This window comes from Stylophora pistillata, chromosome 14 (assembly GCF_964205215.1).
Source record: "Stylophora pistillata chromosome 14, jaStyPist1.2, whole genome shotgun sequence".
Lineage (NCBI taxonomy): Eukaryota > Metazoa > Cnidaria > Anthozoa > Scleractinia > Pocilloporidae > Stylophora > Stylophora pistillata.
The window spans coordinates 435,001-450,000 of NC_142532.1; the positions used below are offsets into that span (position 1 = coordinate 435,001).

The window sequence follows — 15,000 nt, forward strand, 5'->3', positions numbered from 1 at the left end:
TAGGGATATCTACAGCTCGTTCATAGCTATAGTAAGAGTACACTGTGACTTTGGATGTGGTTCTTGTAGAAGAACCAAAGGAATCGGCATTTTCGAGTTGCCCTTAGCGAAAGATGAAAATCACAAGAGATGGCGCAACGAGTGGCTTGGTGTACTCAAGAAAACAAGGGAAATGGATAAAGATTTTAAAAGACAGATAGATGAAGACAAACTCTACACTTTCGAAAAGCATTTTTTGTCCGAAGATATTGAAATATGTAAGTATTTTTCGATAACTTTTGCTATGGAACGATACGATTGCTGAGCGTAATGTGCGTAGCGTTGCCAAGCTACTAAGATATAAACAAACAGCTTTTTCTTTCGTAAAGAGTCAGGTTTAAGACTTTGTCTGCCTAAATGTCAGAAGTCTTACTGAGCACCAGCGAAAACGAAAGCCATTCCTGGCACCTTACAGGTCTACTCAAGATTGATGGTAAGTCTTGCTTGAACTATTGGTATAATCATAACTTGTTGTTTAGTGCTCAAATTGTCTATCATAAGACTCAATTTATAATAACCTGTTAATTTGATTTTAAGAGCAAAATTACATTTTTATCACTATTATTTTCATGTAAATACTCTTGCCTACAAGTCTGTCATTCAAGTTTAAGAACACAGACTGTATTGATAAATTGCTATGCATTTGAACACAAGTAATTTTTTAATTTATATTTATAGGTTTGGCTTTTTGATGGAATTCCTGCAGTATCTTCAGAGCTGGAAGGAGAGCACTGAAAACCGAGAGGGTGAGTTTACCCAAAATGCAAGATCCAGGATGTTCCTCTCTTGGCAGACATACGAAGGCTTCCAGATTTCTGCAAGGTCTACAATCGAGTGCACCAGGTTTCTTCTTTCAGAGGGGATGGAGTATGTCCTGACAGAAAGGTTCTGTCAAGATCCTGTGGAAGAATATTTTGGAAAGCAGAGGCAGTTTGGCCGCAGGTGTGACAATCCAGATATCAGGACCTTTAGCTACAACAGCAACACTATTAGAATTGAAAGGTCAGTCTCCTGCCAGAGTGGGAACACTAGAGGCAGAAAGGACACAAAAAAAGCCTGGGTTAATGTGACCAATGAAAAGCTACCATGTAGAAAAAAGCAAAGAACTGTTTAGCGTATTCATAGCTAGTAGAGGCACATTCTAAGCCACTCTATTCACACTCTATTTCTAAATTTTTTTACTCCAATAATACAAGATATTCATGTAACAATCAATTAATGCACATAAATCAATCACCAATGTTTCATTTATTGTTTCAACATGTTTAATTTGAAAATAAATATTTACATGACATTTGTGTTGTTTTCCTTACTACATGATTTAGATACATGTTATTATCCTATAACTATCATATTGGTTAATCCAAAGTTAATAGAGGGGTCAATCATATTCATTTTCATATGACTTTTCAATGGTTTCCATTAGGTATTTAAAGTGCACCTATACCCAAAATTTTTTTTTCGCTTAACGAAATAAGCTTATTTTTTGGAGTATTTCTCTGCAAAAATTTCTTAATTTGCTCAAATCTTTAATTTTCTGTGCCCAGTCAAAATACGGAAAATCGGCCGCCATCTTGCCCCACGACCGAGTTTAAAGAGGAATGGCTCTAGCGGGTAATGTGACGTCAAATCGAGAACACGAAAGTCTGCATTTCACACATTTTCACTTGTTTGGGAAGGTTGTCGTCGATATTGTCCGAAATATGCCGACTAGGTGTGTTGTATGAGGAATGTACGAAGCGCGATACCCTCTTGTAAATTTCGCGCGTTGCTACATCCTTCTACAACACACTTAGTCGGCATATTTTCGGACAACATCAACTACAACCTTCCCAAACATGTGAAAATGTGTGAAATGCAGACTTTCGTGTTCTCGATTTGACGTCACATTACCCGCTAGAGCCATTCCTCTTTAAACTCGGTCGTGGGGCAAGATGGCGGCCGATTTTCCGTATTTTGACTGGGCACAGAAAATTAAAGATTGGAGCAAATTAAGAAATTTTTGCAGAGAAATACTCCAAAAAATAAGCTTATTTCGTTAAGCGAAAAAAAATTTTTGGGTATAGGTGCACTTTAATTTCTTTGACACGCATTACCTTTATTCAACCAGTAACAACCATTTGTTTTGTTAAATAAGAATTTGTTATCAGATTCCTGAACTCTAAATCTATTGTGCAAGGAACCTTAATACTTTTAGGTACTTGCTATAAATAAAAAATGAAAAATAGAAATTGAAAATTAAATTTTTATACCATATGTGAACAACTCTTAGAATGAAAATGCTCTTCTTGATAAATGACAATAATATTACAACAAATATAGTGAGAAAGCAACAAATATTTCTCCATGTATCATATAACTGTTTTGTCTTGTGTAATAAAAATCTATTACATTACTCAGGCCTTGCTTGTTCTTGATCATGACTTCTCATGATCTCCTTTTGGAGAGCTTTAGCCTTTGTTTGCTTTGCTTTTACTTTGTAGAGCTGAATGATGTCCTCAGCACATGAAAAGGAGCGTACCCTTACATACAAACTTACTATAGCATGAAGCACATTTTTGCTCACTTCAGCCTCTGGGATTAGCTCTGCATCAGAAACCATACATTGGTAGCTTGACAATACCTCACTGTCAGTTACTGAGTTGAGAGTTATGCCAGCAACATCCACTTTTTTCAAGCAGTTAACTGAAGTGAGATGCCGAAATTGATGCTCTGTTTTAAGAGAAATGTTCTGTGCATACTTGGTAATGTTCCACTAGCCACCCCGGCTTAAACTTGACACCAGTTTTTGACTCTCACACCCATACTCTTGTTTACCAGCTTTCAATATTGCCCTTGCCTGTTGGTTTTCTGCTGTATTGTTTCTTGCATACTTTTTATGCAAGTTATGCAAGACATATCCACCAACATACTGAAGACCAGCTTCTTGTTTTTCTGACAATACAGTTTGGGATGAAGGTGGGTTACTGTCAGAAGAAGACTTAATGCCCTTGCAGTAGGACAGGATAAAATCAGCTACCTTGGTTGCAAGCAGTGTTGCAGCATAATGAGATAGTCCTTTGAAAAACATTGGAGACTTCAATGGTACTTGAGCATAATAGTTGCCATAGAATTTCTCGGCATTCCCATTTTTTGAATAGCCTTCAAATAATGCCTTCATTACAGAGAATTCTTGAGTTCCTTCTTCAAGCACTTGATACTCGTACTGTTTTAACTCCTTCCTTAGATCTTCTGCAAAAACTTCCCTTTCATAAATGTTCTTTAATGCATTGCGTACAATCTCAGCTAGAATACTAGCAGTCAAAGTCAAACGATGCTCGTTCCGATTTGGATTGTGCTTGGCAGCTCGATGCCTTTGATATCCTCCTCTTGTTTTGTATTTTTTCCCACACTCGCTGCAAACAATCTCGGTTGATTGGACCTACCAAAAAATATTAAATCATAGTTTCAGCATATTAGAGTCTGTCTCTATGAAATATGATCAAATGTTAACATACTTGCCGTCTTCCGAAGGCACTTGCGACAATGTTCAGTTTGTTGTCAGGTTGCATTCTCTGTAAACTATTTTTAACAAAGCAAAACCCAGGCAATATTCAGGCAACTTTTAGTATCTAGGGCACTTCTACCAGAGAAACTAAATACAATTTTATAATTTTTCTAGAATATAGCTAGGAAATTGTTATCTGAAAACGTCGGGAAATTCTCTGTTCTCTAGTAGTTAGTCGCGTGAAAGTACATTAGCGTGTGGCTCCGTAAACCCCTTCAAAAAAAAAATTATAGACTAAGTAAGAGTAAGCTTCTAAATATTCTGCACTTACTTCACTTGCAGCAGTTAAAAACTGTTCCTGCAGTACTTCATCTTCATCAAAGATGTCTAAAATTGCCTCAAAACTATCGCCAATCAAAATTAGATCCTCTCCACCATCCGCCATCTTTGAACTTGTGTTTGGCTTGTGCACCGTCGCGGTCACGTGACAGGTACTTTCAACATCGGCGCTGCTCTATAGTCTCGCTCTTTGATGCTCGCTGACTTTCATAACCAGTCCCCTCTATTAACTATGCTTCAACAGACGATCCAGAAAACAGGAAACAGTAATTATACCTCTTCTTCCCTGTTCAAGGCGGATTGAGAGCAATTGGGCATTCATTCCGCATCAGCCACGCTCTATAATGTTTCGTCATATAATGCATTGCTAGCTTTGGACCCGACCTTATTTGAGGGGGATAGATCACTATTTGGCTACCTTCTTGGGAAAGAATACCAAATAACTAACTAGTTGAGTTGATTTTTCAAAGCCACTGTTTCCAAAATGCAAGTATTTGATGTAGGTATACCGACTCGCAGTCGAGTCTGCTGTGTCAGCTGGTGCAGTGATTACTCTCGAAGCGTTTCTTGAGTTCCGAGCTACGTGGAAATGGTTTTATTTCCAGATGTGAGCTTTTTTCGGACCGCTGCCGGGAAAAGGTGCGTGCGAAAAATATGAACGTGCTCCGTGAGTCGTAGTCTTACAACCGGCACGAGTAACTTAACAAGGCACAGAAGCCTCTGGAGAAGAAGTAGTATAAATATAAAGATTTTGAACGTTGGCTTTTACAAATATTTCAGCGAAAGTTGTGGTTTTCCAGGTTTGACCCTTATAAAACTTCCTTTAAATAAACAAATATTCGAACACTACACTTTTCTTTGTCGCACATCTGCAGTGATGTATTATGGGCTATGCCCTTTGCAGATCCTTCGCCTTTTTTTTTTTTTTACCTAAAATGAGCTTTATCGATATCCCCCGAAGTACCATGAACATTCAATTATGAAACATTAAATTATGATAGGAGTTAGATAATTGTTTGCTCCTGTTTCGTATATGTAACAGACGACCTTAAATCTTGAAACCACGTGCTTCATAGTCCAATTTTTTATTTTTGCGTTTTATCTCAGTAGACCTCATTTGGAATTAACTAGCGTTATTCTGCACGTGAGAATCATGTTTCTGAACTAGCAACATTGCGCTGACATTTGATTCACGGTTCGGTTATATCCTCAGAGACCCAGGGGCTGAGTCGATTTCAAGTATGGGCATGAAGAGCCCCTGGGGACATTGTCTTACAAGACTAGTTCCAAACGTTCGCAGTCGTTCTGCCATCTGATTGGTGCCAGAAAATCTTTGTTTTTTTTCTGCCCTCTCACAGTAAAGTGTACTTTAGAAACCTTTCGTGTATTTTAACACGGACATATATCCTGGTAGCTCAGTTGCTCGCTATGTTTGCTTGGACCGTGCGACGGAGATTTGCTTGAGGTGAAAAGTTTCAGTCTCAACAAACAATGTAAGAGAAATCGATCAGATTGTCCGCGAATATTTTTACCAGAAATTATACTGAACAGTTTCACAGGTATCACTAGAGAACGTGTTTTCAAGTTTGCGAGGTTTGTAAACAACACGATGGTTGCAGTCATTGATATGTCGCTTTAAACGTTAGACGAGATTTAAGCTTAAATCTTTCTAGATTTTTTGCATAATTTGCTATGACTAAAACTTTGCCAATCCCGTGAAGTTATCTCGTCGCACGGGCCACGCAGGTATGTCGAGCAACTGGTACTTGCGTATTTTTCTGTGCGTGCCAAACTCTAATCTAATCTACGCTTGAAAAAAAAGAAAAGCTAAGCGTGGAAACTGTTGTTTATTAGATGTGGGTAGATGACCCTGTACTACTAAGCTAACATTTGCAATAAAGCAAACCCGCCCTTTCCATCCAATATTTCTTGATGTTTGGGTTTGTTTTTCCCATTGAAAGCAGCATCGGATCGATTCCCAATGATCAAAGGTATTTAACTTGGTCTTCAACAATCGACAGAAGAGGTGAAATGACAATGACCAAGGGACTAGAAGAGAATCCGTAGCCTTCCCATTTCAAGAATTTCAACACTCTAGGCAGCAGTTGAAAGATTAAACTCTTTCCAAACCACTTCGGTAAATGCCCTAAAACACCTCTCCTCACGATGTTGTCGTTAATAATTTTTTGTGAAGGTGTGGTCTGATCGTCCGGATGAGTGTAGTCGTGAGAAGGACTGTTGTCGGTGGTAGTGACTGACGTTTCGACAACCTGTGCAGAAGTCATCTTCAGAGTCAAGTGAATGATTGTCAAGTGGATGATCAACAATCATTCACTAGACTCTGATGATGACTTCCGCACAGGTTGTCGAAACGTCAGTCACTACCACCGACAACAGTCCTTCTCACGACTACACTCACCCGGACGATCAGACTACACCTTCACATGTTACCCCCGGGTTCAAACCATTTACTGCATTAATAATTTTTTGTTCAGATTTTAATTAGCTAACCGGAAACACAGCTAAGCTTTCTCTTAGCGCTTGCTGGAGGTCGTCCACGAACTTAAGGTTCTCTGCAACCTTGGCCCTATTGTGAACGACTTTACTACAAATCGAAGATTAGATTTTGGCCCGCACAGAAAGCAGAAAGCTCCGTAGGCGAAAGCGCCAGTTGCTCGACCTACCTGCGTGGCCCGTGCGACGAAATAACTTCAAGGGATTGGCAAAGTTTCAGTCACAGCAAATTACGCAAAAAATCTAAAGATTAAATCTTAAATGTCGTGTAACGCTTAAAGCGACATATCAATGACTTCAACCATCGTGTTGTATACAAACCTCACAAACTTTAAAACACGTTCTCTCTTGATACCTGCGCAAGTATTCCGTATAATTTCCTGTAAAATTTTCGCGGACAATCTGATCGATCTCTCTTACATTGTGTGCTGAGACTGAAACTTTTCACCTCAAGCAAATCTCCGTCGCACGGTTCAAACAGTCATAGCGAGCAACTGAGCTACTAGCATATATGTCCGTGTTAAAAGACACGAAAGGTTTCTAAAGTACATCAGAACATAGCTAGCAGAGTCGCGCAATCAAATTCATTATACGTGAGCGTGCTCAAAATCCCGATAGTGCACGCTGATAGCGTCAGCAAATCCGACTTCGCCAGAAATTTTGTTTTTCGCGCGAGCGGCCATTGTTAGCGCGGGGAAAAATAATATATTTCGCGACAATAATGGATACAAACAGACACTCGACCTACTAGTCCGAAAACGAAGACAATGTTTGGACCTTTTCCCTTGGGCTAGAGTTCTTAAATGAGGCAGAAAAAGAGAAAAACAAAGGAAAAGCATACTCGGCATCAGCGCCATCACGATTTGCTTTAACTGATAGTGTTGTCCGTTTTTCGCGTCGGATTTGATGCACAATTCCACTGGCTATGTTCTAAAACAATTAGTTCATGCTTTCAGCTGTGCACTATCGAGTTATGGAGCACGTGGGAAGTTTGGAGAGCACTCATGAATCTAGAGTTGCCCTCGGCTATCGCCTCGGGCAACTCTTACGCTTCTTTCGTGCTCTCCAAACTTCACGCGTGCTCCATAACTCGATAGTGCACGCTAAAGAATGAACCAATAGGCTCTTTGCAGGACTTAATCACGTGCTTGGATACCACATAGCAACGCATTGCTGGTGAGCAAGCAAACCAGCGTCCTGCTCATTGTACTGTACAAGAATTGATCAACTCAAGCGAAGCGAACTTTGACTGTTTGGTTGAAAACATCCCAAACGCTTGTTGTTTAAGGACGCAAAACGAATTTTATCGTGACTTTTGTTTGATTGTGCTTGAATTCCGCCTGATTACCTTCGCTCTTGGAGAAAAAGCTCTGCGGAAGCCCTAATATACGACAAGACGTGGCCGCTTCTTTAGGGCCGAGTGACGGTGAGTTTCTTTGTTTACAGTCGTACTTCAATCTTATAACCTAACATCGTTCGATACAGAAAATCATCATCAGTGTTAAGAATTATATTTGCTTGAATCCAGAAGATTATGATCTACATTTCCGATTTTCCGTGAACACGACTAGTGTTGTTTACATTCTCGCTCGCTATATTAGTCTTGGATATTACTGACTCATGATAATAAATTGTTCGTTTTATCTTGTGTTAACGATACAAAACGAAGTTTTACGCCATTCTTTATTCTAGAAGGTTCACATTGAATTGGAGGTGATATCTCTATGTACCACTCTATTTCTTTCCTCTAGCTGTCTCTGCCAACCTGTCAGCATTTCCTGACCTTACATTTTCTGAGGTTGAAGCGTATGCCCAGAAAGAATCTGGCTGCAGGCACACAATCAAAGGCTATAAGTTTTTCGCTGAACCTGGATATTTACACGATGTGAAAGGTGAGTTTTCATGTAGTAAGAATATAAATTGTGAATACACACACACGTTCCTCTTTGAAAGTTGTCTAGTTGTTGATGTCTTTTTAATTCATACTATCGACCTGAGATGTGTTTTTTCCTCTCTTTACAGTATCTTACGAGCAGGGTTCTGCCAACATTACTGCCAAGTGCCATCGGTCAATGAGAAAGAGTGAACTCCCTCATCAACTCTACGTAATTGTTGTAGTTGACTCAAAAGCCATTTCTGGAAAGTGCTCTTGTTAGGCAGGCCTTGGGGGCTATTGCAATCATGTTGTTGGCCTCCTGTATTATTTGGCACATTGCAAGCAACTGGGCTTTTCTTCTCTTCCAGACGACTTAACATGTACGAGCATGAAAGAGAGGTGGAGCATTCCAAGAGAACGCAAAATTGGAAATCAAGAAGTCCAAAGTGTCTTGGTCAAGAAACCACGGCCTGGGGCTAACTATGACCGATATATAAAAAACACTCTGTATTCACCAGCCAGGCAATACAGAGTACTTGATGAGAGCCACTACAACAGTGTTGAGCCAAAACCACTCATAGCAACAATAGCTCCTAGAGTTAATGCTCCTTTACAACTGGTATCTACCAAATTTGGTCATGCTGTGAAGGGAAGTGTAATATCCTATCAACAGAAGCTATCTGAGGAGTACTTGATAAACAACTACTCCTGTACCTCTTTCCCAGAGTTGCCTCTTCCAAGTGCTGAGATGCGATTTGAAAATGGTGTGTCTATGTGTCTCCAGCAAGACAAGCTTACTTCATTGGGTGTGTTGAGTCTCTCCAGGCAAACTGCCATTGAAGTGGAGGAAAAAACAAGGGCACAAAGTCAGAGTGGTCTTTGGACAATGTTAAGGAACAAAAGGATCACAGCTAGTAAATTTGGACAAGTTGCCAAAAGAAAAAGCAACTTCGACAACCTAGTTAGGCAAATTAACCCATCAAGACATGTGGTTACAGCACCTATGCAGAGAGGCTTAGATTTGGAACCCCAGGCTGCATTTATTTATGCCAGCAAAGCCAAGCAAAACCAAGTGAATCTCTTCCCATCAGGGCTGGTGATAAATCCAAAATGTCCATGGTTGGGATGCACCCCTGACCGCAAAGTGTTTGATTTGGGTGTTGAAGAGCAAGGCCTTTCACCTTTTGGCCTTTTGGAGATAAAGGTTGTTAAAGAAGGTGCAACTGACTTTGAGAATGTGGCCTATCTTACAAAGGACAACGATTCCAATGTCCTCAAGCTTAAAAGAAATCATGACTATCATTATCAGGTCCAATGTCAGTTGGCATTAACTGGCCTTGAGTGGTGTGATTTTTTCAGTTACATCAACGACACTACCTTTTTCTGTGAAAGAATTATGTTTGATCCCATCTTTTTTCAAACTGCAAAAGACAGAGTTGATTATTTTTTCTTTACCTATTTCCTGTGAAGTTCACAGTAACCATTACAATAACAGCTGTATTTATTGCTATGAATTTCCTTGTTATAAAGTTCACACAATGTGAGTACACAGTCAGTGCAACCTAATATGTACAAATTCTTTATTTAATGATTCCTGGCTATGATTGAATTTATTATATACTGAACATTTAGTTGTTAGTGGTATCACTGTCATCTGTGTCTGATCAGTGCACCTTGAAAGTTAGTCAACAAACAGGCAACTGTATACAGTTGATTGACAGATCCCAGTATAGACAGTGAGATGTCAGAGTCAAATATATGAAATTCCTTTATCCTTCTTATTGCACGTTCCACATGGATTCTTACTTTTGCAATAGTTTTTGTTTCCAAAACATCCTGGGCTGAAAATTGAGTTTGATTCTGAAGAAAGGGTGGCAAATTCAAAGAAACTTGTTTACTGCTTAAAAGATCTTCAATATCAAATCCCTTATCTGCCATGACACTGTCATGTGCCTCCAGAAGATCCAAAATGCCAGAACAAGGAGTTATTTCTTTGTCTGATATCGAACCAGTGTACAGGCTAGAAACAAATGTGATAGCCCCATGAGGAGCAATCCCAATTAAACCTTTTAAAGTAGTGCTAGACTTGTACGATGAATACAACTGAGACTGTAATAGCAATGAAGAAGGGGTTTGGACATAAATTTCAGTGCAGTCAATGATGACACGTGTCGATGGATACAGCTCTTTGAAGCTATCTGGCATAAGTTCATTAATGCACTCTCTAGTTGGCCATATTGGCTGATTGCCAAGAAAGAAGTACAAAAAATTGGCCCAAGTTGTTATTTTTCTACTCACACTAGAAACATGCAAACTAAAACGCTGGGCAAAGTCCAGTTCAAATAAACCAAGCTTCAATCGAACACAAAATAAAAAAAGCTCATCCATCAGTTGCATCTTGCGTACTCCTGGCCTGTTTGCACCTATTCCTGAAGCATACACATACACCATTGTTTCTGCAGTTGGTTTAACAAGTTCAAAAAATAGCTTAAAGTGATCATAAGTTGGAAAACCTGTGTAAAATCTCACAAGAGCATTATCTTTAGAGAACCTTTCCAGGCCAAATCGACTAATCTTAAGATTTGCCTCTAATTCTTGAATTTTTGCCTCTGATGACTCCTTTGTGGCAGCAGCAGCCTCCTTGAGTACTCTCATCTCGGCCTCCTTTTTTTGCACTTCTAACTGAGTTATTTTCAGCTGCTCCATTAGGCTCTGAATCTCACTCCTTGCAGCCTGATAATCTAGCTCTAGTTGGGATGGTGCTTTAGGTGGCTCAGGCTCTACATCACTCTCGTCTGTTTGTGTCTCACTAAAGGGAAGAAGTTTAATAAACATATAAATGATGTAGACATACAGAGAAAGAAATCAGGGGCTGTTGATACAAAGGGTCTAAAGGAAAGTGGAGCCACAGAGGGTCATTCTCTTCAGAGTGAGTCATTGGCTACAAACACAAGCAAAATGAGGCTTTTGTAGAGATTTTCTTCTATTATTATTACTACTAAATTTTTGTCATTTTTATTAGCATTATTATCATTATTATTATTATTTTTATCCTTATTATTATTATTATTATTATCATAACTATTACTGTTATTACTATACCCATATGTCAATGCGTTCTGTCTGCAATTGATATTATTACCTTTCAACATGTCTTACAATCTTTCTTCTTTGGGTCGTTCTAGCTGACCAATTGAAGACAGACGGGACAGAATCTTTTTTCAAATTCCGTCGACCAGCCCGGTCAGGGGGCAGAAAATCTTCCTCTGCAAAATGTGCAGAGCAAACCCTGGTGCCTTCAGTGAGCTAGAAAAAAATAAGATATTAAAGCTAAAAAATTGCATGCAATCCAAGAGAAACATAATTATAAGTAACACGTAGATAACCACGCAAATTGAATGACAGTACATTGAGTGAAATTTCACAAGTACTACTATTCAGGGGGTTGTAGTTAGCACCTACCTTAAAGTTGTCACCAATGTCTCGTCTAATTTTTACGATCCAGTTTGCTCTGAGTTGATCGTCTTTCTTAGGAAAACGATGAAAAGACAACGAGCTGTTGTAACGGGAGTCATTGTTACATTGTGGAACACAACAATGCAACGCAGAACCTCGTTTTTTCTTCTTGACAGGTTCTAAAACAGAACAAAATGTTGTTCTCAGTTTTGTGTTCGCAATTGGTTGGAGAAAAGATTATGATAACGAAATACCACGGTGAGAATTTAGCCACTCACTTACGGCAAAAATGAAAGCGAGCGAGAATGTGAACACTAGTTGTGTTCAACGAACTTAAAAGAATTCAACACGCAAAATCAGAAATAGAGATCATAATGTTCTGGATTCAAGCAAATCTAATTCCTAACACTAAAAACCGTTTTCTGTATCGAACAACGTTACATTTCTAAGACTAAAATATGTCTATTAACAAGGAAACTCACCGTCACTCGTTCCCGAAGGATCGGCCATATCTTGTCTTATATTTGAGCTTTCGCCTGGCTTTTACTCCCAGAGCAAAGGTAAATCAGGCGAACTTCAAGTCCAGTGAAACTGAAGTCACAATAAATCTCGTTTGTTCTTTTACAACTAGCTTTTGGGATATTTTCGACCAAAAAGTCAAAGTTCGCTTCGCTTGAGTTGATCAATTCTTGTACAGTACAATGAGCGGGACGCTGGTTTGCTTGCTCACCAGCAATGCGTTGCTATGTGGTAACCAAGCACGTGACTAAGTCCTGCAAAGAGCCTATTGTTAACTTTACTCTGATAGGGCAGAAAAACACAAAGATTTTCTGGCACCAATCAGATGGCAGAACGACTGCGACCGTTTGGAACTAGTCTTGTAAGACAATGTCCCCAGGGGCTCTTCATGCCCATACTTGAAATCAACTCAGCCCCTGGGTCTTCGAGGATAGGTTCGGTTGTAGACTTATATAAGATATCTTACGCAAAGTGTTTCAACGGAGTGGGAATAGAGAAACCCCGAGATACGCTTTGTAAATCAATCATTATCAGGTGTTGACTATCCTGCCAAGTTCTATCGCTATTGAGGGAGCAATGCAACAACTTTAGGACTGCAATCCCCTTTGTGATACAGCAATATGGACGGTAAGATGATATCATGTAAAATAAGATGTAGATTGGATGTAAAATGCGAAACAATGGAGTTTGTGTTTGAATGTGAACACTTTCGAACAACTGACGGCATCGTCAAATCAGCTCTTTTTATCCAACTTTAAAATTTGATGAAATCGCACTGAATCATTTCCCTAAAAAAATCGTTTGGAGATCGAAAAGAACCACACTTCGCCTTCCAAAAGCCAGATTTTCAGTCGATTATTTTGTATAGCACATAGTAAAATATCGTTAACGGGTTAGTTTTTACCTATTTTTAATCTTTTTAGAAGAAGGTCGGTTAAATTCAGTTAGATTGTGTAAATAAACCATCAAGAATTGCTCAAATTACTGTCAAGATATGTATTGATGTTGTTTTCAAGATTTGGTAGTTTTTATCGGTCCAAGTGTTTTCAATTCGTGGCGCGACGCTCCGAGATTAGTCTGAAATTTTGAGCTTCAAAAGCGGCATTTGGTCAAAATTCAGTTATCGAGTTTTTCGAAAATATATCGATATTCAGCCAAACGAAGTATGCAGTGCTTTATTTCACCATAAGGCCCAACTAACTTGAGAATATGAGACGAATCTATTTTTTGGCTGTTGTCACCAAATGTTTGACCGTTGGTAAGATTCGTTCGTAAGTCGCTCTTACTACAACCGTCGGCGAATTATTTTTAGGGAGGTTTTGGTGGATTTTCCAAGTCATGACCCAAAGCCGTCTTTGTCCTTTTTACTCTCCAAGTCTGTTGTATATGGTAGGTTGGCATGTGTCTTAACAATGGTTATGGTCTTACCTCAATCAACTAGGTTTTTCGCTTATTTTTTTACCGTGTTTTGGAGGTAATTTTTATTATTGCCGTTTCGAGCTTCATGGGCTAACTAGAGGAAAAACTTAGGTAAAACTTATTTTTCAATTGGCCCCCAAATCCCACACTATTGTCAGTTAATTAATTGTTTGTCTATGTAGCTTTCGGTCTAACTAGTCCATTTACCTCCAAAAATTGCGTGGGCTTTGTCTCATCAGTAAAACTGGTGCCGTTTCCTTCACTTTCTTGTGTTATTAGAAACGAATGGCGCAATGAATTCCAAACCAGCTTAGTTATATTTCACTTTGCTGTATGTGTCATGTTCTTGAAGTTGTTGCTTCTTATGTTCTCTTCCGTTTAAGGTAATGTGAAGTGACCCAATAATTGGTACTATAGACAGATTGGATGGCTGTGACATTTACTGTGGCTAGCTGTTATTGAAGAGTTTGTCATTATTCCCAGAAGCTTACTTCTTGTTGAAATTATTAGTGTTTTGTTCTCTGTACACAACTTGTCTAGACTAATATGCTATATAGGATTTGTCTACTGTATTTGTGACGGTAAAATTACCATTAAAGTTTTCAGAAGTTTTGTCCATATTTCAGTGAAAATGAATGTGAGTAGTAATCAGTTTTATCAAAAACTAGATAATTGGATAATGCAATTCAAGACTTTTTATTGGCTTAGCCATTATGGTATATCAGCCAATATACCATAATCTACAAATATGGTAAGCATACGTGTCAGTTTAAAATTAAAAGGAAGGTAAAAATCTAATAAAATTTAATAATTTAATTTAACGTTTTTAATAAAACAATTATTCCACTTGCGCTTGTTGGATAGGAGGTGATTACAGCCAACGAGGCGTGTAGCACCTCGTTGGCTATCAATCATCTCATATCCAGTGCACGCTCGTGGAATAATCGTTAAATATTCCTTAGGAGTGTTAAAGCTTCCAGAATGAGAGCTGATAAATTTCTTGGTAATGAGTGATTCATAAATGATTTGCCTCCTGTAAAATTGACACAGCCAAACCCCCCTGGCAAATGTCATTAAATTTCTTTAAATAGCAGTCAGGTTGGAGCCCATTACCACTTAATGTGCAGTATCAAAGTCTCCTTTTGACTTCAGTCTTATTTCTCTAAAACCTAATAGGAGTAAATCATACATTTTCATAAAGAGGTCAACAAAACTCTCCTCATTATTTTAATCTGACTTCATTCAGTCTTGTTCCCAGGGGATACAAGCCTTGGGAAATAGTTGCTTTTTGTCCTCACTGATACCATCAGCTGTTAAAAAAAAACAATAAAAACACTGTGGTCTTGAATTA

The 15,000-nt window shown here is 38.8% G+C and overlaps 3 protein-coding genes, 2 long non-coding RNA genes and 1 pseudogene across 10 annotated transcripts in view; 3 read left to right on the forward strand and 3 right to left on the reverse strand.

Moving 5' to 3' along the window:
* Positions 1 to 56, reverse strand: part of LOC148716038 (uncharacterized) — a 16,996-nt gene extending 16,940 nt beyond the window's left edge. For 2 of the 5 annotated variants that reach the window (XM_088745916.1, XM_088745917.1), the window contains exon 1: positions 1 to 53. This exon is cut by the window's left edge and continues 484 nt beyond it. The gene's annotated coding sequence lies outside the window, so the exon portion shown is untranslated. The other 3 variants (XM_088745915.1, XM_088745918.1, XM_088745914.1) reach the window with 3 other exon arrangements.
* Positions 57 to 60: 4 nt separating this feature from the next.
* Positions 61 to 1,333, forward strand: LOC148716040 (uncharacterized). Its single transcript, XR_015995630.1, has 2 exons — positions 61 to 472; positions 718 to 1,333. It is a non-coding gene; the product is annotated as an uncharacterized LOC148716040 (long non-coding RNA).
* Positions 1,334 to 2,270: 937 nt separating this feature from the next.
* Positions 2,271 to 4,009, reverse strand: LOC148716041 (uncharacterized; annotated as a pseudogene). Its single transcript, XR_015995674.1, has 2 exons — positions 3,858 to 4,009; positions 2,271 to 3,460 (listed from the first exon to the last, which is right to left on the reverse strand). The product of XR_015995674.1 is annotated as an uncharacterized LOC148716041 (transcript).
* A 3,505-nt stretch (positions 4,010 to 7,514) lies between these two features.
* On the forward strand, positions 7,515 to 9,893 carry LOC148716042 (uncharacterized). The gene is made up of 3 exons (XM_088745479.1): positions 7,515 to 7,805; positions 8,131 to 8,271; positions 8,402 to 9,893. Exon 3 carries the CDS (start codon positions 8,644 to 8,646, stop codon positions 9,721 to 9,723), a length of 1,080 nt encoding a protein of 359 aa, XP_088601605.1. The 5' UTR covers positions 7,515 to 7,805; positions 8,131 to 8,271; positions 8,402 to 8,643; the 3' UTR covers positions 9,724 to 9,893.
* LOC148716043 (uncharacterized) lies at positions 9,739 to 12,499 on the reverse strand. Its single transcript, XM_088745478.1, has 4 exons — positions 12,194 to 12,499; positions 11,718 to 11,890; positions 11,398 to 11,561; positions 9,739 to 11,064 (listed from the first exon to the last, which is right to left on the reverse strand). The coding sequence occupies exons 1-4, from the start codon at positions 12,219 to 12,221 to the stop codon at positions 9,906 to 9,908; spliced, it is 1,524 nt and encodes a 507-aa protein (XP_088601604.1). The 5' UTR covers positions 12,222 to 12,499; the 3' UTR covers positions 9,739 to 9,905.
* A 21-nt stretch (positions 12,500 to 12,520) lies between these two features.
* Positions 12,521 to 14,269, forward strand: LOC148716044 (uncharacterized). Its single transcript, XR_015995486.1, has 2 exons — positions 12,521 to 12,857; positions 14,033 to 14,269. It is a non-coding gene; the product is annotated as an uncharacterized LOC148716044 (long non-coding RNA).
* The last annotated feature ends 731 nt before the right edge of the window (positions 14,270 to 15,000 follow it).